At 47.8% G+C, this 27,748-nt stretch overlaps 1 protein-coding gene across 7 annotated transcripts in view; it reads right to left on the reverse strand.

Moving 5' to 3' along the window:
• Positions 1-2,084: 2,084 nt before the first annotated feature.
• The window catches only part of RCC1 (regulator of chromosome condensation 1), a 32,428-nt gene continuing 6,764 nt past the window's right edge, over positions 2,085-27,748 (reverse strand). Inside the window, exons 1-12 of one of the 7 annotated variants that reach the window (XM_060309044.1) lie at positions 24,109-24,543; positions 15,493-15,715; positions 10,567-10,648; positions 9,908-10,015; positions 8,908-9,095; positions 8,547-8,726; positions 7,625-7,721; positions 7,388-7,510; positions 6,727-6,882; positions 6,362-6,481; positions 5,863-6,015; positions 2,085-4,915 (exon numbers count right to left, since the gene is read on the reverse strand). In XM_060309044.1, the coding sequence (XP_060165027.1) occupies positions 4,740-4,915; positions 5,863-6,015; positions 6,362-6,481; positions 6,727-6,882; positions 7,388-7,510; positions 7,625-7,721; positions 8,547-8,726; positions 8,908-9,095; positions 9,908-10,015; positions 10,567-10,639 (1,374 nt within the window). In that variant the 5' untranslated portion in view covers positions 10,640-10,648; positions 15,493-15,715; positions 24,109-24,543 and the 3' untranslated portion in view covers positions 2,085-4,739. Of the gene's footprint in view, positions 4,916-5,862; positions 6,016-6,361; positions 6,482-6,726; positions 6,883-7,387; positions 7,511-7,624; positions 7,722-8,546; positions 8,727-8,907; positions 9,096-9,907; positions 10,016-10,566; positions 10,649-15,492; positions 15,716-22,271; positions 22,350-22,764; positions 23,141-24,108; positions 24,544-27,748 lie in introns of those variants that run through there. The other 6 variants (XM_060309043.1, XM_030872275.2, XM_060309046.1 and 3 more) reach the window with 6 other exon arrangements.

A 27,748-nucleotide genomic window follows, 5' to 3' on the forward strand; every position in this document is an offset into this window, starting at 1 on the left:
TCCCCTTTGGGAACCTGGACGATTCAGTCCCACTAACTCTGTGTGACGTCAGGCAAATTACCGACTGGCCCGCCCCAGCCACCCCTTCACCCCGCATTTCCCAGTTTGCAAGACATTTCTGTTGACGCTGCAATGGGATTCTTTCACCATTCCCGTGTATAGCCCCGGGGTGCGGGGAGGGTAGAGTTAAAGTGAGTGTAAATTAGGGTAACCCTGTCTTCCCAACCAGTCAAATCAATCCCCAAGTCTTGTCACTTTCTTGCGTCCACATCCCCTACACTAATCCAAACTGCCAGTTCTAACCTGTCCCAGAACAGTGACCTGCTATAGAAGGCCCTCAAGTAAACACGGATAATGCTGACAATTCGACTCCTAATCTGGGAGTGTCCCAGGCTGTAGCCTCAGTTTGATACCCATTTCTCAGAATGTGAAGCTTCTGTAGGTGGTAATTGTCATCTCCCATAGTGAAGGTCATCGCAAGTGCCTGAGGATCCATTTCTGGGGCTCCCTCTGGGTTGGTATAGGCCACCCTCGGCCCTTCCTTACCAGCTTATACACCCCAAACTTGGGATGTTGGGCCCCAAAGTCAGGCACTCATGAGTCTAACGTCTTGGATCCAACCACAAGTTGCCAAATTCCAGCTTTATCCTATTCACTGCCATAGTAGTGTAGTGGTTGGGTGCTTTGGCTATAGATTTGAACAAACGGAGCCCAAATCCTAGTCCCCTCTCACTAATTATTTTGGCAGGTTATTTAAACTCTGAGACTAACGTGGATAATAACAGTGCTTACCTCATACCATGTTTGTTGTGAGGATAAAATGAGAAGTAGGGAAAAACACTTGCCCTAATGCCTGGCTTCCAGTAAGTTCTCCAACATGGCAGTTGGAGGCCTTCAAATTGTAACTGGTAACTCTTTTATTTAGTACTATTTGCCAGCCCCTGTGCTGTGCTCTTTGCTTACCATTTTTAAAATTTATTTTACTGGGCTTCCCTGGTGGTGCGGTGGTTGAGAGTCCGCCTGCCGATGCAGGGGACACGGGTTCGTGCCCCGGTCTGGGAGGATCCCACATGCCGCGGAGCGGCTGGGCCCGTGAGCCATAGCCACTGAGCCTGCGTGTCCGGAGCCTGTGCTCCGCAACGGGAGAGGCCACAGCAGTGAGAGGCCCGCGTACCGCAAAAAAAAAAAAAAAAAAAAAAAAAAATTGTTTTACTTATGGAAGATTTTTAAATGTTTATTTTTAATTTAGAATGTAAGCTTTATCAGACAGGATCCTTGTTCACGCTTTCTAATCAAATTCCCACAACCATGTCTGGGATATGGTAGGCACTGAAAAAAAATTTTTGAATTTATGTCAAACGATAAACAGTTGTCCCTTACCCCATCTATCCCTAGTCCCAACTTCCAGTCCCTTGAGGCAACCACTTCCAAATCTTTTCCCTAAAATCTGTGTATTTCTAAATAGTATACTTTCTTTCTTTTTCTTTTTCGGTATGCGGGCCTCTCACTGCTGTGGCCTCTCCCGCTGCAGAGCACAGGCTCCAGACGCGCAGGCTCAGCGGCCATGGCTCACGGGCCCCGCCGCTCCGCGGCACGTGGGATCTTCCCGGACCGGGGCACGAACCCGTGTCCCCTGCATCGGCAGGCGGACTCTCAACCACTGCACCACCAGGGAAGCCCTAAATAGTATACTTTCTATTCATTTGTAGTTTCAGATATTTTATTTATTTATTTTTAAGAAGATGTTGTGGGTAGGAGTTTATTATTTTTGGTGTGTTGCGTCTTCATTTCTGTGCAAGGGCTTACTCTAGTTGTGGCAAGCGGGGGCCACTCTTCATCGTGGTGCGCGGGCCTCTCACTATCGCGGCCTCTCTTGTTGCGGAGCACAGGCTCCAGACGCGCAGGCTCAGTAGTTGTGGCGCACGGGCCTAGTTGCTCCGCGGCATGTGGGATCTTCCCGGACCAGGGCTTGAACCCGTGTCCCCTGCATTAGCAGGCGGATTCTCAACCACTGCGCCACCATGGAAGCCCCAGATATTTTAGGGACTGCCCCCATACATACACACTTCTCCATCTTCTGACTATAATTTGTCAAAACACTTAACATTTACATTATTACGACTTTGCAAATATTATTTATAGCTGAGCCATATGGGGTGATTACATTTGTTTTGGGGTAACCAATTCAGGTTGGAGGAGGGAGAAAAGGTAAAATTGAGAATACCTGATGTGTTTGAACACAGAAAAGGGGATTTACACTTCTGATAGCGATATGAACACCGAATAAATGATACTTACACCAAAAAATTAAGCATGTGAAAAACAAGGCAATTATTAACTACAGGGAACTTTAAAATGTTCAACGGTCATAACAGCAGAGGCTTGTGGGGCCTTTGCTATGTGCCTGAAACTGTTCTAACATATGTAAAGCACCTACAGAGAGCTTTATAACTCTTATGTTCAATACAAGGAAAAGAAACTGAGGTTCTGGGCTCGGGTGGAGGCTGATTTAAATTCTAGCCTAGTCTGTGCCACTTGGTAGCTTGGCCTCAAGCTAGACACTTGAACTCTCAGGGACTTTTTCCTGAGGGACAGCAATTCCCACTTCACAAGGCGATCAAATGAGCTATTATTGTATGCAAAGTGCTCGGCACAATGCCTGGCCCCTTTAAGTCCCAATCCACAAGAGCTGTTATTAAGGATAGGGCACTTTCAACCTGCTATATTGTCAAAAGGGAAAACTTCAGTAAATCTAATCCAACGGGACTTTTTTGGGCGGAGTGGGCGTGGGAAGAGCAGACACACAGGTGCTTCTTCACAAAGAAAATACTAAAATCAAAAGTGTAATTTTTCCCTTCTAAGAAGTCAATTTCTAATCAGGATAGTACATGCATCAAAACTAAAAGTTCAAGGAAAAAAAACAATCACAGAATACATTTTAAGTTATTTTACATCATATTCATTTTTCCAAGAGTCACTGATATGGAAGAATCCTCCTGGTGCTAGTAAAACTTTCCTGCTCTAATATACAAACCTCCTATATCAGCACTGTTCACTGTAACTTTCTGCAGTTATGGAAATGTTCTATAAATTTCTGTATTTGCATAGCCCAGAACCATAGGCGCTAGACACTTCTGACTACTGAGGACTTGAAATGTGGCTAGTGCAGCCGAGGAAGTCCATTTTACATTTTTACAAATTTAAATTAAATGTAAACAGCCACATGTAGGTACTGACCACCATACTGGACAGGTCAGCTCTATATGATTTGGTTGCTCAAATGCCTGTGAAAATCTACATCATTATGCATTAAGTTGTTACTGTGCAGTTAATCATGTTTAATCATTTATACTAGCTTTTGAAATGATACAGTACATCATTAAACTTAGCATAAGTATTTCTAGAGATGTACTGTACTCAAAAATCTCGGTTTGGGATTAGGATATTAAAAGATCCATCCCATGTCTCACACAATATACAGTATAATTTTTTTAAAAATCCAGTGATTCCTGAAACATAAATACCTAACAAAAATCAATCAACTTTTTTTTTATTTGTCTAGAACAGCCACTGTTCCATACAAAAAACAAAAAAACAAACAAAAAAAAACCCCAGCTGACTGGCACACACCAGGACCTCTTGACATCACTGAAGCCCTAGTCTTCACCAGGGCTACAGGCATGGGGTTATTCTGCCCATCCCAACACAGCAGGTGCTCCCTTAAAAAAGCAGGGAGCATGTAGAAAACAAGTGGCCTGTTTTATAAAACTCTAAATTTATTCAAAGTGTTAAAAGATTTCACTCTCCCCTCCAAAATACTTTACATTAAAAAAAAATCAATATTCTCTTCTATTTTTTCAGCCTCTGTACAAGCTACTGCTTCCCTTTCTGGGGACCAGTCTCTGCCCCTCCAACCCTCTTCCCTGCCCTCCCTTCACTCTCAATATTGCTGTAAGTTTGCTTATAAAGCCCTCCTTCCCCTCTCCCCCGAGGTCCCGCCCTGCAGGCATAGCTTCCTTTCTGGATTTCAGGCCCTTGGCTTGCAGGTGAGGCAGGTTGGATGGGTGGGCAGACAAGGCCTGAAGGGCAGAATGCTTTGTGCTTCTGGGAGAAAGGCTGACTGGCTTTTTTCTTGATCAAGCGGAGGATCACTGTTTTTCTTTTTGCCCCATGGGCACCTGTTCAGGGCCAAATATTTGGCTTGGGGTTGCCCATGGCTGGGTAGCCCTGCCCCTTCTCCAGTTTCCCCAGGCGTAGGTCCATGACAGCTGGGTCTCAGGACGGTACCATTTGTCTGTCTGTGGGTTGTGAAGGACAGGAAGAGTGGCACGTGACTAGAGCAGGGCTTGGCAGAGCCCCGACTTCTCAGAGTATGGGCACCAAACACGCAGGAGAGGAAGTTTTGGTTTTTGATAGGCAAAACCAGGGTCAGCCAGGACCATGGGAAATAGGGATGAGGGAGAAAGGTCTAACCACATAGCTGTGGGGTCAGCAATGTTCCTTCTGATTAAACCCCCCTCCCCTCTTCCATCTATCCCACCCTCATCCTGTAGGTCCCAGGATGATTCCGGGAAAGGAGGGAAAAAAAAGAGAAGCATTCTGTTCTGCTGATGGGAAAAAGGCAGGAGATGACAGAGTACTTGGAGCTAGAAGAGGCCTGCTGGAATATGTAGACATCATGGCTTCGTTGTTCCAGGAGGGAGGTGGGGGGGCCGGAAACCAGGCCCTCAGACGCTTCATCAACTCTGTTCCTTGTCCTTGACTAGTAAGACTGTGTGCTGGCCCCCGCTGGACACAGATAAGACCACACGGTTCTCCAACTGTTTGCCTGTCATCTCCACGGGGCTCCAGACATCCTCTTCCTGTCCTGTGCCCAGCTGGTAGTTGGTGCCCATGCCCCAGGCAAAAACACGACCTACAAAGGACAGAAATACGGGCAGCTGTATCTCCAGGGTCCCAAGCCCCACCTTTCTGTAGTGTGAGAAGCCTGGCACACGAGGGTGGATTTTGGCCTGGGCCTGTGGCAGCCTGGCAACGTCCCAGCCTCCGGGCGTTAAGGGAAGATGGGAGGAAGCAAGGAGATGATGGACAAAGAAGAGCTCTGTCAACCAGAGACCGCAGTCCTTACACACTGCCAAAAACTTCTGCCTGCTCCTAGGCGTGGCATTCAAGGCCCGTCAATCACTGGCCATTTCCCAAACCCCCATATCACCTCCATTCCCAGGACCACCTGCCTTTGAGACTGCTCTGGATGCCCTCCTTTGCTTATCATAAAGGACTGAACCTTCACGGTGCAGTACAAGCCCCACTTCCTCAGGAACTCTTCCCAGATAATCCCAGGTCAAGCACCTCTGCCAGCCGGATTTCTCAAGGCCTCCATGGCTGTTCCACTCAGGCTTTGGTGACCACTTGTCCACACCCTCCTCTGCTGTACTTGCCAGGACCCCAACTCCTAACCCCTCTTTCTCTAATAAAATTCTAAGTACAACCCCCTGGGAAGCCGGCACCTACTAGGTTGTAAATAAAAAGGGTCACCATGGTATAAAATGTAAACAGAAGCCTGAGTTAGGAGTCTGGAGACATGGGTTCAAGTCCTACTGCTTGTCTGGGCCTCAGTGATATATCTCCCTTTGCTGTTTTTCTCCTCTACAGAACAAATCACTTCTATTAAAATAACATGTTTACCCATTTTGTCATCAAAGCCAGAGCTTCTGACAATCAGGCCAAAAGCAACGTCACCACAAACAGTGTTCTCCACACCTCAGCTCCATCTGATGGTGGACATCAGAGGCTACTGGGCACTTCGGTAAGAACCACGACCACCAGACTCCAACCAGACCGACTGTGCGCAGCCCCACTCACCATCCTTGGTCACAGCATATCCCACAGAGGCCCCACAAGCCACTGAGGAGACGGCGGGCAGCCTGGAGATGAGGGTGGGTACGCTCTTCTCCTCGGCACCTTCCCCAAGGCCCAGCCGCCCATACTCAGCCCGGCCCAGGCTGTATGCTCTTCCTGTGGAGGAGGCAGAGAGACGAGGAGTAGCAGAGGGCATGCTCCGGGTAGGCCATTTAGCACTTATATCTGTGGGAGCTGGTCCCCCATTCCTAGGGTGGTGAGGTCTGAAGTGTCCTTTTCAGTTTTGGGGGAGGCCTGGGAGAACCCCCCCCAGGCCCCTATTGAACTCACACGTGGAAGAACACCAGGACGCTGGGGGACGGGGGCGACCCTCGTGGACCCACAGCCAGCCCAGTCCATGGAGCAGGCCCAGGTTCCGAGCACCGCGATCTCCAGTGTGTGGCCAGGCCTGTGCCCAGGGAACACTCCACCTCCAACCCAGAGATGGACCAGGAGGCCCTACCTTCTGAATCCATGCAGACTGTATGGTGCTGGCCACCAGAGAAGCCCACCCAGGACTTTGTGGAGTTCTTGAAGGATGTCAGGTTCTGAGGTACAAAGCAAGATTCTGTGCCTGGGGTTCCTGGGGGAAGAGGCCAGGACAGAGCTGTCAGGCGTGAGGGTGTCCAAGGAGCTGCCTTCTTCTTCCCCTCCCAGTGTGGCCCCCACCCCACACCAGGGTATTTATATTCTCATTTTACAGATGAGAAAACTGAGGCTCTGAGGGGTTAGGTGACCCCACCAAGGGTGCACAATGAATGAGGGGTGGAGGCAGGACTGGAGCCCAGGTCACTCTGGGAGACCCTGGATGATGGGCTTGGGACTCACCTAGCTGATGGTAGTTGGAGAGGCCAAAGCCATATACATGGCCCTCAGAGGAGATGGCAAAGGTGAAGTAGGCACCACAGAAGGCATCCTGGAATCTGACATGGCCCCGGCTTCCCCTGGATTTCAGCATCACACACTTGGGGACCAGGAGTCGTTCTGCAGGCAGAGAGCAGGCCAGGGTCAGTGGCAGACACACACAGCCTCTCCTCTCTGCCCCATCTGTTTCTCCTTCACTGCTAAAGCCCTCGCAGGGAGGCTAGGCAGGGACTCTTGTCCCTATTATACAGAAGAGGAAACTGAGGCCAGGAGAGTCCAAGTGCCTCACTCAGACTCTCACAGCCATAGGGGTAACATTTACCTGGAACTTACCATGTGCCAGACAGTCTTTTATGCAAACTCATTTAACTTCACAACAAACCAGTGAGGTAGGTTTAGAGGTAGGTGGGTTTAGAGATGAGGAAACTATGTCCAGGGGCCCACAGCCAGTAGCTGGTAGAGCCACGATTCAAACCTGGGGTAGCCTGGCTCTAGAATCTGAGTCCTTAACTACCACCGCACGTCCACCTGATACAAGCCTGAACACAGAGAATCCCTTCTACCTCTGACCTTCACCGGGGGTGGCTTGCCAACTTGCCCCGCCAGAGGGACCTAAGCCACCTACCGAGGCCCTGCCGGCCACCACGATTAGCAAATAATTCAGGCACGCGGCCCAGTTGGCCCTGCTCCCCGCAGCCCAAAGTACAGAGGTCGCCATCAACTGTCAGCATCACCAAGTGGTCGTTTCCTGAGGGTGAGAGGAAGGCAAGGGATGCAGGGCTTGTCTGTAAGGGCCAAGGCTGGGCCAGCCCCCCAAAAAGGTTCTCCAACTCCTGCCCAGAGTGAGTACCTGCAGACTCACCTGAGGCCACCTTCACCACGGGCGTACTCAGCTGCACCTGCACAGGCACCATGCTCTTTTTCATGGGCTCCAAGAGCCCGATCACACCATTATTGTCCTGGAAGGGAGGGGCGGAAGAGTTTTCAGCCAGTTCTTCCTGCCTCATACCAGCCAGATCCAGCTTTGCAGTCAGCCACGGAGCTGTCTGGTGAAGGGCACTGGTGCCAGATGGAGATGGAGAAGTGGGCAGGAGCCAGGCCACATAGTGCAATACTTACGAATGAAATCATACATGGTCTGTGATTTGCATTAAAATAACAAAGGAGTTGGGGAACGGAAGGGAGTAAAGATGAAACAAGTTTGGTCATAAGCTGATAATTGTTGGGGCAAGCAGATAGAGTTCAATATAGTATTCTGCTTACTTTTATGTGTTTGAAATTATCAATAAAAAAATTTAAAACCAGCCCCAATGAGGAAACATCAGATTCCTTTATTTTTGACATTTCAAAATAAATTGAATACTAAAGTACCAAAAACAATTTTAACGCTGTATCTGCTTTTTAAACCACACTCTCCTGTCCTGGAAGTTCTGAGATGTGCCCCCAAACCCCTGAGAAGTGTGGAAGAAGGCTGGGAAGGCGGGGGGGAGGTTGAAGGCAGGGAGATGGGTCAGTAGGCTTCCTGGCTTAGCCTCAGCCCAAAGGCATCCTTGACCCACCCCTTTCCCAAGACGCACACATCATAACATCAGAGTCCAGGGAACAGCAGTGGTGTGGACAGGCCTGGATGAAGAAGCCAGAAACCTGGGTCTGGGCCCAAGCTCTGCCCAGGGCCTTGATTTCCCCAGTAAGTAAAACAGGGGTCTCATGATGGGTTATCTTTGGGGCCCCACCAGTTAATTCTGCCCACCAGCCCCCATGACGTCTTCCAGACCCAGTCTTACCCGGAAGGAGCCCCAAAGGAAGACACGGCCATCCTCGGTGAGGGCCGCTGTGTGACTGTCTCCTGCTGACACCTGTACCACCTTCTCTTGCAGTTCCACTTTCCCAGGGACCATCTCTGAGCCCTCCACTGATGTGTCCCTTCCCAGGGCACCCTCATCATTGCAGCCGAAGGAGTAGACCTGTGCCCAGGATGCCCCCATTAGTGCAAGGCCTGGCCTCTCCGTCCGTTCTTGTTTAGGCCAATCCCTGCTTGTCTAGCCAGCTCCATCTCCACAGAGTAATGCGTGTGGTTCAAAGCTCCTTCCCCAAGCCCCCTACTAACCCCAGGCCCTGTCCCATCCTGTGCCACGCCCAACCTACCTGGCCACTTTTGCTTAGACACACAGTGTGCATGCCCCCAGCCTCAGCTTGCACGATGTCCTCTAGAATGGGCACCAGGGCTGGCTTCTTCCTCTCCATCACATTCTCGCCCAGCCCCAGCTGGCCCACGTCGCCCTGGCCCAGCGTCAGCACCAAACCCGGTTCTGTGTTGTGGGACCTATGTGAGACTGAGGGGTGAAGGAGACAGCCCCTGAGTGTGTAGGATGATGGGAGAGAGAAGAGGTCACTGCACAGGCTCTGTGATCACACAGACCTGGGTTCAAGCCCCTGCCCTGCCACAGACCATCTGACCTCTCCAAGCCTAAGTTTCCTCATCTGTGAAACGAGGATAACAAAAGTACTTATCTCATAGGGTTTTTGTGCAGATTAAAAACTGATCACATTATTAATGTGAGTGGAAGGAAATGGAAACGAGACACTCAAAATCGGCAAATGAATCTTGGTGGAGAGGGCTAAAGAACAGTGGGGACACAAGCTAGTTTTCCTGATAGGTTGTTCTTGGTCGGGAACCATACTATCAGGGCATAATAACGTCTACCCCTTTACCGACTGCTTACTAGTGTTAGACTGCCTTGCAGCCCCTCACATTATGCTAGAGACCTTCCATTCTTAGGATCCCACTTTACAGAAAAGGGAACAGAGTCTCAGAGAAGGTCACAGAATAATTAGTAGAGTTTGCAGTGCATCCTCAGGCTGTGACTTAACCCCTGGACATAGGTACACTGACCCCCACTCCGCTCCTATGTGGGAGCGGACAGGCAGCTGAAAAGGAAGGGGTAGGAGTTAAGAGGCCGCACAGGCTTTTGCAGAGAGGAACACGCCAACCAGTGTGCGGCACAGGGCCATCTGGTGGCCAACAGCGACCGCCCGTAGTCCCGGACAGCCAATGGCGTCCAGCCCCTCCCCCTGGGGGTGTGGCCAGGCTGCCAGGTCTGCTGCGGCTGCGCAGAGGGTGCGGGTGTGCTGGGCAAGCAGCCACCTGGTCGGGCTTTCTGGTCAGGAGGGCTTGGCCCGCAGGCACCTTGGCAGGAGCGGGCGCCTGGAACGCGGCGGGAGGCAACGACCCTCACTGCCTGGTTACCAGGGTCTGCAAAAGACAGACAGTGTCTGAGTGTGGGTCCATATTCCCCCCTCCCAGATTGGGGGTGGCTCTCTCTCCTCCCTGACTCCCTCCAGGGTCCAAGGAGAGAGGAGACCACAGCCACCTCCCTCCAGTGCTACCAGGACATGATCTCATTTTCCTCAGGACAGCCCAGTGAGGTTGCCCATTTTATGAATGGGGTAGTAGTCCAAGCTCAGTGAGGTTAGTGATTTGCTCAAAGCTATATGTAGCTAGAAAGTGGCAGAGCCAGGACTTGAACCCAGTCTGGAGGTCAATGGTCTTAACCATGATGCATTACTGCCTGGGGCAAAGCCCTAGGGTCTAGTTTTTTGCCAGTATCTGAGTGCTTTTAGGCAAGTCTCTGCCCCTTTAAGATTCCCAGAGGGTGGGATTCAGTGAGCTACAGGAGACTCTCCAGCTGGGTGGAGTTCCTGGACTTCCAGGCCCCTCAGCTTCAAATCTCAGGGAGCCCAGTTCCAGATTCTGGGGGTGCCAAGAGGCCACCCATACTGAAGTAGAGGCCAAGGCCAACTTACCCTTCACCTTCTTGCTTTTGGGGAGGGCATCTTCGGGGGGTGACCTTCTCTTAGTTATACGCTTGGGTGGCATCTTCCTGTCCTGAAAAACCCAGGCAAATACTCCATGTCAGAAATGGCAATCATTTTCCTGCTCTAATTAGGCAATATTCATCAAAAACTCTAAAAAAAAAAGTGAGAAGAAATGCCCAGCAATTCCACTTCTCAGAATTTATCTGAGAAGAACCAAATAATAAATACACCCAAAGATTAGGATCCACAAATATTCTCTACTGTATTCTTCATAACATTAAAAAAACAACAAAAAATGGAGCAACCCATACACTCAGGAGTAGGGGACTGGCTAGATAATATGTGGTATATTGATGATAAAACAGGACGAAGCCATTAAAAGTGATGCTTTCAGAGATTTATTTACTGAATCATTGCCAAGTAATATAAACAGATTGAAAAACAGCCCATCATCCTATTTGTGGAAAAGAAAAAGCATACACATATAAAAATGTGTGGAAGGAAATACATTCAATATTGATAATGGTAACCTCTGGAAAATGGGATTATGGACAACTTCTACTTCTTTCTTTGTAGTTTACCTATATTATCGAAGCTACAAGAAACATTACATGTATTTTTAAAATTTTATTATAAAAAATTAAAACATTGAAGAACATTAAGTGAAGTATCCCTCACAACTCCTCCCAACCCCAACATAACCACTAGTAACTTTGGTTATACATAACTGCCATAATCAGACCACACACACACAAAGCTGTTCTCATTAAATAAAAGCACACCAAACCATCTGTGCCCTTTGATCCAAAATGCCACCACTCCTGGGAGGAACTTGGCTTTCCTCTAAGCAGTCCAACAAGAGACAAACACTGTATACACACTCACACAAACAGACGGTGTTACAAAAGGGGGAAAGGAAATCACCTATGGGTGACAAGAAGGGCTGTTGCACCTAGCACGATCCCGGGCAGCTGAAAGCCTCAGCCCTGAGCCCTTCACTCCTTAAACTAACTGCTGCTGCCTTGTCTCCTCAAGACCTCTGAGAACTGACTTTCTCCGCGGCTATCTCAATTCCAATCCAGCCCAAATTGTGTCGAAAGCCTTTTCTCCCCCACATAAGCAGCTTTGGAAATAAATCTTTATTGAGCCCTGGTCTTTAAGGTTGTGAAAGACAGTTCAGTTGTCTAATCAGGCTCCCAAACTCTAATGAGGGCAATTCGCAGCTACCCAGATGCAAAAGTGGTAGACTAGCAAGTGGTGGTTAAGAGGAGCCAGAATATGTGCTCAGCTGCTTTCTAGCTGTTTGACCTTGGACAAAGTTATTTAATCTCTTCATGATTCAGTTTCCTCCTCAGTAAAACGGGGATAATAATAGTACTCACACCCTGTTGTGATGTCTATGACTAATTGAGCTAATACTGTAAAAGTAATAACATAGTAAGTGCTCAATAAATCAATGCTGGTGTTATAACACCTAGGGTCTGTCCCAGGTGCTGCTCAGGCACAGCTCTAATCTAATCTAACCCACCTCTCCTCCATTCTACGGAAAAGGGATGCAGACTCTACCCAAGGCTACAAATGGAAAGAGAACTCCAAGAGACCTTCTCAGGCTCCTCTGTGGGCCTAAACAGCACCCCATTCTTCCTCCCTCCCTCCCTTCCTTTCTTCCAGTAGGTCCTAGAGCCTCAGCCTCTCCAGCTCCGCATTCCATGGTATATGAACACAAAGGGAGTGGCCTGGAATTTCCAGGCCATTTCTGCTGACTATCCTGGGGGAAGAGAACAAAGTACCGAAGATGGCGAAATAGCCAAAGGCCTACAATCCATCAAGGCTGTGTAGGTTGAGCCTCTGCAGGTTGAGCTTCTACAGGTTGTGACTGGCCCAGTTTTGACTCTGTTGAGGCAGTTCTGTGTTTCACCCAACTTCTATTCTCCCGGGGTTGAACTCCTCCCCTCCAAGTAGCCTCTTTGAAACCCCTTTTCCCACATTAGAAATGCACATTCCTTAGGATAAAGGGAATTGGATTCATCTGCCAGAGCTGTGGTTTGTTCAACCCTGCTTCTGTGACCATGGTTGACCTCTATGGAAGCTTTTTTTTTTTTAAATTTATTTATTTTATTTATTTACTTTTGTCTGCGTTGGGTCTTCGTTGCTGCGCGCGGGCTTTCTCTAGTTGCGGCGAGCAGGGGCTACTCTTTGTTGCGGTGCACGGGCTTCTCATTGCAGTGGCTTCTCTTGTTGCAGAGCATGGGCTCTAGGCGCACGGGCTTCAGTAGTTGTGGTACGCGGGCTTAGTTGCTCCGCGGCATGTGGGATCTTCCCAGACCAGGGTTCGAACCTGTGTCCCCTGCATTGGCAGGCAGATTCTCAACCACTGCTTTACCAGGGAAGTCCCTCTCTAGCAGCTTTAACCTCTCTGAGCTGTACCCTCATCTGTAAAAAGGGAGGCAATGACCACTTCCAGGGCTGTTGTCAAGACTAAATGAAGCACTTCCCTGCTGGTGCAGTGATTAAGAATCCGCCTGCCAATGCAGGGGACACGGCTTCGATCCCTGGTCCGGGAAGATCCCACATGCCGCGGAGCAACTAAGCCCGTGCGCCACAACTACTGAGCCTGTGCTCTAAAGCCTGCAAGCCGCAGCTACTGAGCCCACGTGCCACAACTACTGAAGCCCGTGTGCTTAGAGCCCGTGCTCCGTAACAAGAGAAGCCACCGCAATGAAAAGCCCACACACCACAACAAAGACTAACCCCCGCTTGCCGCAATCAGAGAAAGCCCGCGCCCAGCAACGAAGACCCAGCACAACCAAAAAAAAAAAAAAAAAAAAGACTGAATGAAATGTTTGTAAAGGACTTTGGAGTGCCAAGCACACAGTAAGTACTCAATACGTGGCAGCATGTACTCATTCATTCCATGAATGCCTATTACCACTGCCAGGTGTAGCAAGGAAAAAGAAAACTAACCCTCTCCCTGTTCTCATGGAGCTTAATTCTAGTGGGAAAGACACACACACACACAGAGTATTATTACAGATGGTGTTGTGTGAAGGATAGGCAAGGCACAACACTGTAAACGTACTTAATGCCACTGAACTATATACAATTAAAAATGGTTAAAATGGTCAATTTTATGTTATGTGTGTTTTACCTCAGTAAAAAAAAAAAAAGCGAGAAAAACTGGGACGGGGGAGGAGATATAGGTCAGATAGGTAACATTTGGGCTAAGGCTTGAAATACTAGCAAGAGAAAGCTAGCAGGGGAAGACCCGGACAAAAGCATGTGATGTGCTCAGGAACCTGGGGAGGCCAGCAGGGCTGTAGGTGGACAGCGATGGATCACATGGCACAAGGGGAGCAGGCAACGGATCGTACAAGGCCTAGTAGGGAAAACAGAAGAGTTTTAAGAAAAATGTCTTAACGATTGTTCTGGTTACTGTAGAGAAAATGCAGTGGCTTGGAAGAGGAGGAGATTGCAGGCATTCAAATGAGAGAAGTCACCGACTTGATTTGGTCTGAGGCAAGAGAGAAAAGTAGACAAAACAGATCAATTTAGGAGACAGGCTTGCTTTGCTGGCGGATTAGATGTGGGGAATGAGGGTGAGGGAGGAAGCCAGAATGACTTTTTCATCCTAAAATACCCAGCCTCCCTGATCCCCCATGAACTTGGCCAAACACAAGGACCCCCAGGCTTTGGCTTAAGTGAATAAGTAGATGGTCGACTTCCAGTTACTGAGAACACTGTGGGACAAACAGGAGAGGAAAGACTGAGAGGTCCACCTCACCAGGCGTTTTTGTTAAGTGTGAAGTGCGTGGGAGCAGACCAAGAAGGGATGTTAGGTAGGCAGAGCTGGATGGGTTAAGGAGTGTGGGACGTAACAGGTATCCACTGTTTCTTGTACCCCTGGCCAGGTTGCCAGCCAGTTCACTGTGTCCAGGGCCCTGTCCCGCCAAGGGCATATTTCCCGTCAGTTCATCAGAATGACCTGTACCAGTTAGCTGTGCTGGGGAGGGAGACTGTGTAGTAGCATGGAAAAGTACTTACAGCCAGAAGTGAGAAAAAAGGGAACAGAATAATATCAGCACATTGCTGCTGATGTTGGGTTGACCTGTGGGCAAGGCCTGGGGTGGAGAAAAATAAAGGCTATATGAGGTATTTGGTGTCATGGGTCATTAACCAAAAAAAAAAAAAAAGTGTTAGTGTGGGTTGGAACAGACCCAGGCAATATCTCCTTAGCCACCTGTGTTTTGGGCTAATATTCTGGGGCATCTCACTGCAAGCTAACCACACTGATCCCACTTTACAGACGAGGAAACCGAGGCTCAAAAAGGTAAAGTGTCTTACCCAAGACTGGACGAGGAAATCAAGATCTGTACCAAGTACCTAGTCACTCAGACCCCAGGGCTGGTGCCCCTACCTACTTCCTCCCCACACTCCCCAGTCCCTCAGCCTGTCTGAGAACTCTCCCTCATACTCTCTCCCCCAGAAAAGACAGAAGCTTGTCTCTCATCTCCCTACTGCCCACCCCCATCGCCATCCCGCTCTACAAGCCATTCATGATCTTTTTAAACCTCAAACCTGAAACAAGCTGCTTCCTTGCTCAGACTCCTCAGTGGCGCCCTCTGCCCACATTTCTTAACCTGGTACTAAAGACCCCCAGGGTCTAATACTAACACTTTTGGCCTCCTACCTTATCTGTCACATCGTCCCTTCTCTTCTCACACAATCTTAGACTGCCTACTATTCTCTCCATACCACGTGCATCTCTGTACCATCCCATCCCTATCCGACTAGAAGAAGTTCTGCTCAAAGTCACCTCCATTGGTAAGCCACCTCTGATCCCTCTCTCAATCCTAAAGGAATCATTCTCACAGAGAAATTAGGGCAGACTTTTAGATCACGATTATTTAAATTTACCTGTCTATCCACCGTATCAATCTGCTCCTTAAAATGAGTCTCTCTGGGACACTGGTCTCGCCTACTTTCCACATGCCAACAACCTTTAACTTCTCACAACAAGCTGAAGAAGGCACTGTCACTCCTATTTCACAGTTGAGGGAACTGAGGCTCAGAGAAGTCAATTTACTTGCTTAAGTTCATACCATCAGAAAGGAGAGCCAGGAATAGAATCCAGGTATACCTGATAATTAAAAACAAAAACAAAACAAGAATGGTCGGCTAAAGGCAGGCCGTGATCCAGGCAGGGGTCAAGGCAGCCTGGACAGGCCTCCCCAGGATCCTCTATGAGCTTGGCCAAAGGCAAGGAGCAGAGGGCAGCAGCCTGCTGAGGGGGACAGGATAGTGAGAGCAGAGAGGAGCTCGGAGGCGGCTAGGGCCTGGGAGGGTGGGCCACGTGGGTGACAAATCTGCTCAAAGATGTATGGAAGGACGACGGGTACAACTCCATGCTGTGGTGAAGAGAGCACTGGCTTTCAAGTCCAACACACCTGAGTTCCCTTTGAGCCTGACAGTCTTCATCTCTCAAAGAGAGCACTCCAGGCACTGCAGGGTGCTGCTGTGAGCAATCGCCGAGGCAGGGTGGAAGATGAGAGGGCACCTTCTAAAAGGTGGAGCCCTGTACCCATGACCCACCTGCATATCCTCTACCGTACACATCAGTCCTTTGACAGACTCCCTCTCTAACCGCTCTGGGTGTGTTTTCTTAGCCAGACACGGAGTACCTGGGCTAAGAATAAGTAGTAGTCTTTTGTCCCTACCCTGCACTCCCCAACAGACAAACACAGCTTCCATCTTCAAGGAGTTTACAGTCTGGGAGAAGAGTGAGATACAATCCAGTAAGTCAGATACAGAGACAACTTCCACCAATAGGCACCTAAGGTGTGCCAGCCTCTCCTAGAACATTCACACCTGCCCTTGGAGGTGTGATCATCCTGGCTTTACAGATAAGAAAGTAGAGGCTCAGAGGAAGGTGCCCCAGGCCACATAGAGGTGGGATGACAGCCCAGGTCTCCCAACCACTCACCACTAGGACGAGAGCATCCCCCCTCCCCACTTCTCTCTGGGCCTCAGTTTCCTCATTTGGTGAATGAAGGCACAGCAGACTAGACAGTCTACCAGGGCCGTGGTGTTCCTGCAGTGACCTGCTGTGACCTCATCTCTGCAAAGGGAGACAGAGCCCTCTCTGACCACAGCAGCTGTCCCCACCCACCCCGACATCAGGAGACAGACACTTGCCCACCAGACGCAATGGCTAAAGAATCTCTTTGTGAGAAAAGTCCCCAGGAGGGATGGAAAAAGATATTCCATGCAAATGGAAAGCAAATAAATCTGGAGCAGCAATACTCATATCAGATAAAATAGGCTTTAAAATAAAGAATGTTACAAGAGACAAGGAAGGACACTACATAATGATCAAGGGATCAATCCAAGAAGAAGATATAACAATTATAAATATATATGCACCCAACATAGGAGCACCTCAATACGTAAGGCAACTGCTAACATCTATAAAAAAGGAAATCGAAAAAAAAAAAAAAAAAAAAAGGAAATCGACAGTAACACAATAATAGTTGGGGACTTTAACACCTCACACCAATGGACAGATCATCCAAACACAAAATTAATAAGGAAACACAAGCTTTAAATGACACAATAGATGAGATAGATTTAATTGATATTTATAGGACATTCCATCCAAAAACAGCAGATTACACTTTCTTCTCAAGTGCACATGGAACATTCTTCAGGATAGATCCCAGCTTGCATCACAAATCAAGCCTCGGTAAATTTAAGAAAATTGAAATCATATCAAGCATCTTTTCGGACCACAATGCTATGAGATTAGAAATTAATTACAGGGAAAAAAACACAAACACATGGAGGCTAAACAATACGTTACTAAATAACCAAAAGATCACTGAAGAAATCAAAGAGGAAATCAAAAAATATCTAGAGACAAATTACAACGAAAACACGATGATCCAAAACCAATGGGATGCAGCAAAAGCAGTTCTAAGAGGGAAGTTTATAGCAATACAAGCCTACCTCAAGAAACAAGAAAAATCTCAAATGAACAATCTAACCTTACAGCTAAAGGAACTAGAGAAAGAAGAATAAACAAAACCCAAAGTTAGTAGAAGGAAAGAAATCATAAAGATCAGAGCAGAGGGCTTCCCTGGTGGCGTAGTGGTTGAGAGTCCACCTGCCGATGCAGGGGACACGGGTTCATGCCCCGGTCTGGGAAGATCCCACATGCCGTGGAGTGGCTAGGCCCGTGAGCCATGGCCACTGAGCCTGCGCGTCTGGAGCCTGTGCTCCGCAACGGGAGATGCCACAACAGTGAGAGGCCCGCGTACCGCAAAAAAAAAAAAAAGATCAGAGCAGAAATAAATGAAATAGAAACGAAGAAAACAACAGCAAAATGAATAAAACTAAAGGCTGGTTCGTTGAGAAGATAAACAAAATTGATAAACCTTTAGCCAGATTCATCAAGAAAAACAGGGAGAGGACTCAAGTCAATAAAATTAGAAATGAAAAAGGAGAAGTTACAACAGACACCGCAGAAATACAAAGCATCCTAAGAGACTACTACAAGCAACTCTATGCCAATAGAATGGACAACCTGGAAGAAATGGACAAATTCTTAGAAAGGTATAACTTTCCAAGACTGAACCAGGAAGAAACAGAAAATATGAACAGACCAATCACAAGTAATGAAATTGAAACTGTGATTAAAAATCTTCCAACAAACAAAAGTGCAGGACCAGATGGCTTCACAGCTGAATTCTATCAAACATTTAGAGAAGAGCTAACACTCATCCTTCTCAAACTCTTCCAAAAAATTGCAGAGGAAGGAACACTCCCAAACTCATTCTATGAGGCCACCATCACCCTGATACCAAAACCAGACAAAGATACTACAAAAAAAGAAAATTACAGACCAATATCACTGATGAGTATAGACGCAAAAATCCTCAGCAAAATACTAGCAAACAGAATCCAACAACACATTAAAAGGATAATACACCATGATCAAGTGGGATTTATCCCAGGGATGCAAGGATTCTTCAATATACACAAATCAATCAATGTGATACACCATATTAACAAATTGAACAAGAAAAACCATATAATCATCTCAGTAGATGCAAAAAAACCGTCTGACAAAATTCAACTCCCATTTATGATAAAAACTCTCCAGAAAGTGGGCATAGGGGGAACCTACCTCAACATAATAAAGGCCATATACGACAAACCCACAGCAAACATCATTCTCAATGGTGAAAAACTGAAAGCATTTCCTCTAAGATCAGGAACAAGACAAGGATGTCCATTCTCACCACTATTATTCAGCATAGTTTTGGAAGTCCCAGCCACGGCAATCAGAGAAGAAAAAGAAATAAAAGGAATACAAATTGGAAAAGAAGAAGTCAAACTGTCACTGTTTGCAGATGACATGATATTATACATAGAGAATCCTAAAGATGCCACCAGAAAACTACTAATCAATGAATTTGTAAAGTTGCAGGATACAAAATTAATGCACAGAAATCTCTTGCATTCCTATATACTCACAACAAAAGATCAAAAAGAGAAATTAAGGAAACAAGCCCATTCACCATTGCAACAAAAAGAATAAAATACCTAGGAATAAACCTACCTAAGGAGGTGAAAGACCTGTACTCAGAAAACTATAAGACACTGATGAAAGAAATCAAAGATGACACAAACAGATGGAAAGATATACCATGTTCTTGGATTGGAAGAATCAATATTGTGAAAATGACTATACTACCCAGAGCAATCTACAGATTCAATGCAATCCCTATCAAATTACCAGTGGCATTTTTTACAGAACTAGAACAAAAAATCTTAAAATTTGTATGGAGACACAAAGACCCCAAATAGCCCAAGCAGTCTTGAGGGAAAAAAACGGAGCTGGAGGAATCAGACTCCCTGACTTCAGACTATACTACAAAGCTACAGTAATCAAGACAATATGGTACTGGCACAAAAACAGAAATATAGATCAACGGAACAGGATAGAAAGCCCAGAGATTAACCCACACACCTATGATCAACTAATCTATGACAAAGGAGGCAAGGATATACAATGGAGAAAAGACAATCTCTTCAATAAGTGGTGCTGGGAAAACTGCACAGCTACATGTAAAAGAATGAAACTAGAACACTCCCTAACACCATACACAAAAATAAGCTCAAAATGGATTAGAGGGCTTCCCTGGTGGCGCAGTGGTTGAGAGTCCACCTGCCGAGGCAGGGGACACGGGTTCATGCCCCGGTCCGGGAAGATCCCACATGCTGCGGAGCGGCTGCACTCGTGAGCCATGGCCGCTGAGCCTGTGCGTCCGGAGCCTGTGCTCCGCAACGGGAGAGGCCACAACAGTGAGAGGCCCGGGTATCGCAAAAAAAAAAAAAAAAAAAAAAATGGACTAGAGACCTAAACATAAGACTGGACATTATAAAACTCTTAGAGGAAAACATAGGAAGAATACTCTTTGACATAAATCACAGCAAGATCTTTTTTGATCCACCTCCTAGAGTTATGGAAATAAAACCAAAAATAAACAAATGGGACCTAATGAAATTTAAAAGCTTTTGCAAAGCAAACTACAAACAAGACGAAAAGACAACCCTCAGAATGGGAGAAAATATTTGCAAACGAATCAATGGACAAAGGATTAATCTCCAAAATATATAAACAGCTCATGCAGCTCAATGTTAAAAAAACAAACAGCCGAATCAGAAAATGGGCAGAAGACCTAAATAGACATTTCTCCAAAGAAGACATACAGATGGCCAAGAAGCACATGAAAAGCTGCTCAACATCACTAATCATTAGAGAAATGCAAATCAAAACTACAATGAGGTATCACCTCACACCAGTTAGAATGGGTATCATCAGAAAATCTACAAACAACAAATGCTGGAGGCGGTGTGGAGAAAAGGGAACCCTCTTGCACTGTTGGTGGGAATGTAAATTGATACCGCCACTACGGAGAAAGGTATGGAGGTTCCTTAAAAAACTAAACATAGAATTACCATATGACCCAGCAATCCCACTACTGGGCATATACCCTGAGAAAACCATAATTCAAAAAGACACATGCACCCCAATGTTCACTGCAGCACTATTTACAATAGCCAGGTCATGGAAGCAACCTAAATTCCCATCGACAGATGAATGGATAAAGATGTGGTACATATACGCTATGGAATATTACTCAGCCATAAAAAGGAAGGAAATTGGGTCATTTGCAGACACGTGTATGGATCTAGAGACTGTAATACAGAATGCAGTAAGTCACAAAGAGAAAAACAAGTATCAGATATTAACGCATATATGTGAAACCTAGAAAAATGGTACAGATGAACCGGTTTGCAAGGCAGATATAGAGACACAGATGTAGAGAACAAACTATGGACACCAAGGGGGGAAAGTGGTGGGCGGAGTGGTGGTGGGGGGATGAATTGGGAGGTTGGGATTGACATGTATACACTAATATGTATAAAATACAGAATAAGACGCTGCTGTATAACAAAATAAATAAAATAAAATTCAAAAAAAAAAAAGAAAGTCCCCAGGAGGGAAGGGAGGAGAGAGGCTCATCTGTCAACAAACATTTGCTGAGCTCCTGCCTCATGTCAGGCACAGAGCTGGTAGACTTCACCCAGGAACTCCTTACTGGAGGATCCCCCTTACATAGGGAGCTGAGCCTCGGCTTAAGTGCGTTCATTTTTCCCAGGGGAAAGGGGCCACATCTTCCACCAGATGTTACAACCACAGCTTTATGGAAATAATAGGGTATTAGTAATCCTCACCACAAGCCTCTTATCTTCACCTTACAGGTAAGGGAAACAAGGCCCATGGGGATTGGGTGGGTGGCCCAAGGGTACCCAACTAGGAAGTTGCCAAGCTGAACACTATTCCTGCTCTTGGGATGTTTTCGCCAACAGGAGCATGTAGAACTCCTAGTTCATCTTTCCAGACTCCATTCTGATGCCCTTTTTGGGTGAAACCATCGCTGCCTTCTCCACCCCACCCAGTGCTCCTTGGTCTTGCACTCCAGACCTTTTGAGACCCAGCCCCTGCAGGAATATCTTGCTCTTCCCCTCCTTGTACCCTGTGCTCCAACCAAACACCGTGGTACCCCTGATGATAACATTCAACTACACCTTCATGCTTTTGCATGTGCTGTGTTCCCTGCCAGGATCACCCTAACCCCGCCCATCCTCAGTCTGCCTGGATAACTCCATTGTTCCTTCAAAACCCGGGCCAAGAGTAACCTCGGCTGGAAAGCCATACCTAACCCTCCTGCGCAGCCTTGGGTGAACCTCCGAGTTCCCCTCCACACTCCGTACACTCAGCTTCTGCTGGGGCACCCAAGTCACACTTGGTTGGCGCACCTCTGTTAATATCCGCCAGCAGCGCCCCGGATCCACGGGCACACTTCAGGGATCGCCCTGGATCGTAAGTGTGGCCCCACATGGGCCTCCCCAGGGAGACCGCGAGCTCCGCCAAGGCCACACGGGGCCCTCTCACCATGTTCCCCAGCCTTGCACACGCGGCACGGAGTGGACAGCCAGTAAATAATCTGTTGACAGATGAGTTGGTGCGGAGTTCCCGGCACACCTCTCCAACCGGTCAACAGTCATCGTGACGGTGCCTGTTGACGCTGAGATTTCGCTCTCCGCGTAGACCCTCAGCAGCCTACCCTCCTAAAAGCAGACCCTCGCCGGACAGGGTTCCGCCCCACTCTGCAAACCGCATTCTCCAAACCAGTGCTAGACTTAATCACTTTCCCGCTCCGGAAACGCGGCCCCGCCGGAGCTGCCGCTCCGGCCCGGGAGGCGCGCTGGTCGGCGCACCGCTGGCGGGAGGTCACCGCGGCCGCGCGCAACCTGGCCGGCCGCGCTAGGGCCGTTTGAATCTCCCGCCCCCGCGGGCGGCGCGGGCCAGGCGTGCGAGGCGCGGCTGCAGAGGGGCCGCGCGGCCCTCGCTCGGGCGAGGCGGGGCCCGGCAGGCTCCGGGGGGCCCCGCGGGGCCGGAGACTCGCGCGCCCGCACCTCTCAGCCACTCGGCTTCACGTGGCGCCGGCGCCGCGCGACACGGGCGCGCGCAGGCAACGGGCCCGACCCGCCGCCGACCGCCGGTGCCCGCGCGCCGCCCTCCGCCCCGACCCTCCGCGCGTGACGGGCGCGACCTACCTCGCTGCAGGTCGGCCACAAGGAACTCCTCCGCTCCCCGGCCCGGCCGCGAACTGCCCCAGAGCATGCGCTCTACAGGCCTCCGGCCCCGACCCCGGGCCAGAAAAGAAAACAAAGAGCCCGGCGGCCCCTGGCGGCCGCCCCGGGAAGTGCGAGTGGCGCGCTCTGGCTAAGGCGCTCCTAACCAGGCTCTCTCCGCCCTGGCAAGGGTACAGTGGGTGTGTATTTTGAAGACCCCAAATTGGGACAAGAGGACTGACAACCAGAAAGACTACTTGAAATCAAGGTTTGTTTGGGAGAATCTAGTGTGGAAGGGACTGTACGGACAAAAGAGATTCGGATCCTCCCTGCTCTCAAGAGGCTCTCCATCAGAGAAAGATGAGAAATAGGACTATCAGCAACTACTCAGGGTGTGACAACGGTACGCACAAGGTTATCTGGCTCAGCCGGGGCTTAACAAAGGCTTTCCAGGTTAAGCCTAAAACGGCCGGGCATCCTAGGAGAAGCATCCCGTGCACTGACAGGGAGCGATGGGAGCCTGTGGTGGTTGTGGGAAACTGCCAAGGTCTGACTGGGGCAGAGGGTGCCATGCGGAGGAACTGGAGAGGGAGAGACAGACCATGGCTTCAGGGTATTGTCTAAGGAGGCAGCCTCTTCCCTGGGGAAATGGGGAACTATGGAACGGATTTAAGCACGTGAGTGACAGAAGCAGAGTTTTGTTTTAGAACAAAATGGAGAATGCAGAGAATGGACTTGGGGGAAGGGGAAACCAAGGGTGGGGGAGGGAGGCCAGACAAAAAAGATGAGGGTGTGAACTGAGGTTGGGAGCTAGTGATGGAAAACAGGCGCCAAGCCGACTACCCTGTCTTGTTAACACACTCCACTCCTTCTTCAGGACAGGATACAAACAGTTCTTCAGGATTTCAAGTTCCCTGTGGTGACCTTTCAGGGCTTTTGATTGTGTCTGGGGGTTTCCCAGGTCAAAGGCGTGGCCTCTGCAGAAGGATATTTTCTCCATTTCATGTTGATTCTGACTCTGAAGGTCATTCTATCATACCTGAACTCTAGATAGACACTTTTTTTTTTTTTTTTTTTTTTGCGGTACGCGGGCCTCTCACTGTTGTGGCCTCTCCCGTTGCAGAGCACAGGCTCCGGCCGCTCCGCGGCATGTGGGATCTCCCCGGACCGCGGCACGAACCCGTGTCCCCTGCATCGGCAGGCGGACTCTCAACCACTGCGCCACCAGGGAAGCCCTAGATAGACACTTTTGATGAGTGTTTACCAACTGAGTTTCTTCTACACAGAGCCCACCCCAAAGCACTCCCCATCTTTAAGGTTTCTCACCTCCTCAAGTTTACTTCTGCCTCCATCAGGGACTCCTCTTTTGGATGTTACACTGTGAAATTCCTCCAAGTTTTAACCCTGGGATCTCTGATCTGTCTCTGCTGTCTTCCTCCAAGATCTTACTCATTCACATGGCTTGATGTAATTATAAAAATAACTATCATCACATATTTTGTAAAACCTCTTACTTCAACTACAGAAACACATCCGTCCATTACTTCATTGGTTCCTCACAAAACCCTTGACAGTTGGAAAATGAAAAAAAATGAGGTTCAAAGAGGTTAAGCAAGTTTTCTCTGGGGTCATCATACAAGTGGTAGAAGGAGATCAGAAATCTTCTTTAGGGCCGAGCCATCGCCTTTTAACTGAGAGGCAGCCCACCTGGTCTGGTTCTGACCTCTACCCTAAGTTTTAGTCCTACGGCTCTACCCAGAAGACTCAATATTCCAAATAAAACTCATTTTCCTTGGATCTAGACCCCCCCCCACCACCACCCCCTTCATCCTTCAAGCCAAGGTTAAGGTTCTCCGAGAAGTACAGATTCAAACTTTCACATCTTTTCTGATTCTTCCCTCTCCTCTCCATCTTTTATTTCTGCCCCTCTGGTCTAAAGCACCACCCACCTGGCCTCTGCTCCCACCCCTCATCCTTTCCCCCTTCATTTCATTCCACCAAGATCCCAAGGTTAATCTCCCTAAATCATGGCTGTGAGACTTTGCCCTGCTTAAAAATCTTTAAAGACTCAGATATTTCTTCAGTGCTGTGCTAGGAGCACCAGGTGGCAAATGCCCCAAGCTGTTGGTTTCCTATTTCCCCTTTGGCGTCTGCACTGAACTCTGAGCATGCCCATGCTCATTCCTCCTTTCTTACCTTTCTCACCTATCTTACCAGGTGCCTTCTCTCCTGCCTAGCTGAATTCTTGATATGTATATTTTAAGGCTCAATTCAGTTGCCATCTCCATGAAGCCTTCCTAAGCCCTAATTATCTTTTCCTTCTTTGAATGCAAATATTCATTTTTTTCACACTCTATTATTGTTGTATTTTATTTATTGAACACAAACCATAGTAAGGAGAACAATCAATTGAATCCAACCCAGAAATGACACAGATGATAGAACTAGAAGTAAACGATATTAAAAGTTATTATTACTGTGTGGCAGGGCTTTCCTGGTGGTGCAGTGGTTAAGAATCCGCCTGCCAATGCAGGGAACATGGTTTCGATCCCTGGTCCGGGAAGATCCCACATGCCGCAGAGCAACTAAGCCCATGAGCCACAACTACTGAGCCCACATGCCACAACTACTGAAGCCTGGGAGCCTAGAGACCGTGCTCCGCAACAAGAGAAGCCACTGCAATGAGAATCTCGCGCACTGCAACGAAGAGTAGCCCCCGCTGGCCGCAACTAGAGAAAGCCTGTGCACAGCAACGAAGACCCAACGCAGCCAAAAATAAATAAATAAATAAAAGAACTAAAAACATTAAAAAAAAAAAAGACATTAAAAAAAAATAAATAACTGTATGGCATATGTCCAAAAGCTAAGTGGAGACATGGAAGATATAAAAAGACCCAAAGTGAGTTTCTCTCTCGACAATATCTAAGATTATAAATACACTGGATAGCATTAACAATAGATTAGATACTGGAAAAGCAACGATTAGTGAACTTGATGCACAGCAAAAGAAACTATCCAAAATGAAACATAGAAAAAAATTTTTTAAGTGAAAATAGTATTAGTGAACTATGGAATAACTTTAATAAGTAGCCTACTCTACAGGTAACTGGAGACCCTGAAAATAAGGAGGAACTGGGGACATAAAATACATGAAGAAATAATGGCTAAAAAATGTTCAAACTATAAACCTATAAACTATAAACCTACAGATCTGTGATTAAAAATAAATGTGGTCTTGGGACTTCCCTGGTGGTCCAGTGGCTAAAACTCCACACTTCCAATGTAGGGGGCCCGGGCTCAATCCCCGGATAGGGAAATAGACCCACATGCGTGCCGCAACTAAGAGTTTGCACGTTGCAGCTAAAGATCCCACATGCCACAGCTAAGACCCGATGTAGCCAAATAAATAAATACAAAAAAAAAAGCTTTAAAAAAAGTAAAATAAATGTGGTCTGAACGCTCCAAAAGAAAGGCAGAGATTGTCATAATAAATAGAAAAAGCAAGACCCAGGCTTCCCTGGTGGCGCAGTGGTTGAGAGTCCGCCTGCCGATGCAGGGGACACGGGTTCGTGCCCCGGTCCGGGAAGATCCCACATGCCGCGGAGTGGCTGGGCCCGTGAGCCATGGCCGCTGGGCCTGCGCGTCCGGAGCCTGTGCTCTGCAACGAGAGAGGCCACAACAGTGAGAGGCCCGTGTACAGCAAAAAAAAAAAAAAAAAAAGCAAGACCCAACCACATACTGCCTACAAGATATACACGTTAAACATAATACAGTTGACCCTTGAACAACTCAGGTTTGAACTATGCAGGTCCACTTATACTCAGATTTTTTTCAATAAATACGTACTACGTACTACAGTCCTACACGATCTAAGGTTGGTTAAATCCATGGTTGCAGAATCACAGATACGGAGGGCCAACTGTGAAGTTATATGGGGATTTTCAGTAGCACTCCCATGTTGTTCAAGATTAAAAGTAAAAAGATAGAAAAAATAGATTAAAAGTAAAAAGACAGAAAAAGACATACTCTGGTAACACTAGTCAAAGAAAGCTGGAGCAGCTATATTAATAGCAAAGTAGATTTCAGAGCAAAGAGTATTATTGAAATAAAGAAGGTAATTTCACAATGGTAAAGGAGTCAATCAAAATGCACAATCCTCAGTATATGCAACGAATAACAGAGCTTCAAAATACGTGAAGTAGGGCTTCCCTGGTGGCGCAGTGGTTGAGAGTCCGCCTGCCGATGTAGGGGACACGGGTTCGTGCCCTGGTCCGGGAAAATCCCACATGCCGCGGAGCGACTGGGCCCATGAGCCATGGCCGCTGAGCCTGTGCTCCGCAACGGGAGAAGCCACAACAGTGAGAGGCCCGCGTACCGCAAAAAAAAAAAAAAAAAAAAAAAAGTGAAGTAAAAACTGATAGAACTTCTAGAAGAAACAGACAAATCGACAACTATAGCTGGAGATTTCAATAACCCACTCTCAATATTACTGATAGGACAGGTAGGAAGAAAACCAGCAAGGATAGAATAGACTTGAACAACACTTTCAATCAATTTGAACTGATTGACATTTATGGAACACTTAACCATTCTTCACACTCCACCTTGATTTTTTCGGACAACAGTTACATACTCATGCCTTTTTTTTTTTTTTTTTTTTTTTTTTTTTGCGGTACGCGGGCCTCTCACTGCCGTGGCCTCTCCCGTTGCGGAGCACAGGCTCCGGACGCGCAGGCCCAGGGGCTATGGCTCACGGGCCCAGCCGCTCCATGGCATGTGGGATCTTCCCGGACCGGGGCATGAACCCGTGTCCCCTGCATCGGCAGGCGGACTCTCAACCACTGCGCCACCAGGGAAGCCCCATACTCGTGCCTTTTAAGTGCACATGAAACATTTCCCAAGATAGGCTATACTAGGTTATAGAAAAAGTCTTGTTAAATCTAAGATGATTCAATCATACAAAGTA

The sequence above is a fragment of the Globicephala melas genome, chromosome 1, assembly GCF_963455315.2.
Source record: "Globicephala melas chromosome 1, mGloMel1.2, whole genome shotgun sequence".
NCBI lineage: Eukaryota > Metazoa > Chordata > Mammalia > Artiodactyla > Delphinidae > Globicephala > Globicephala melas.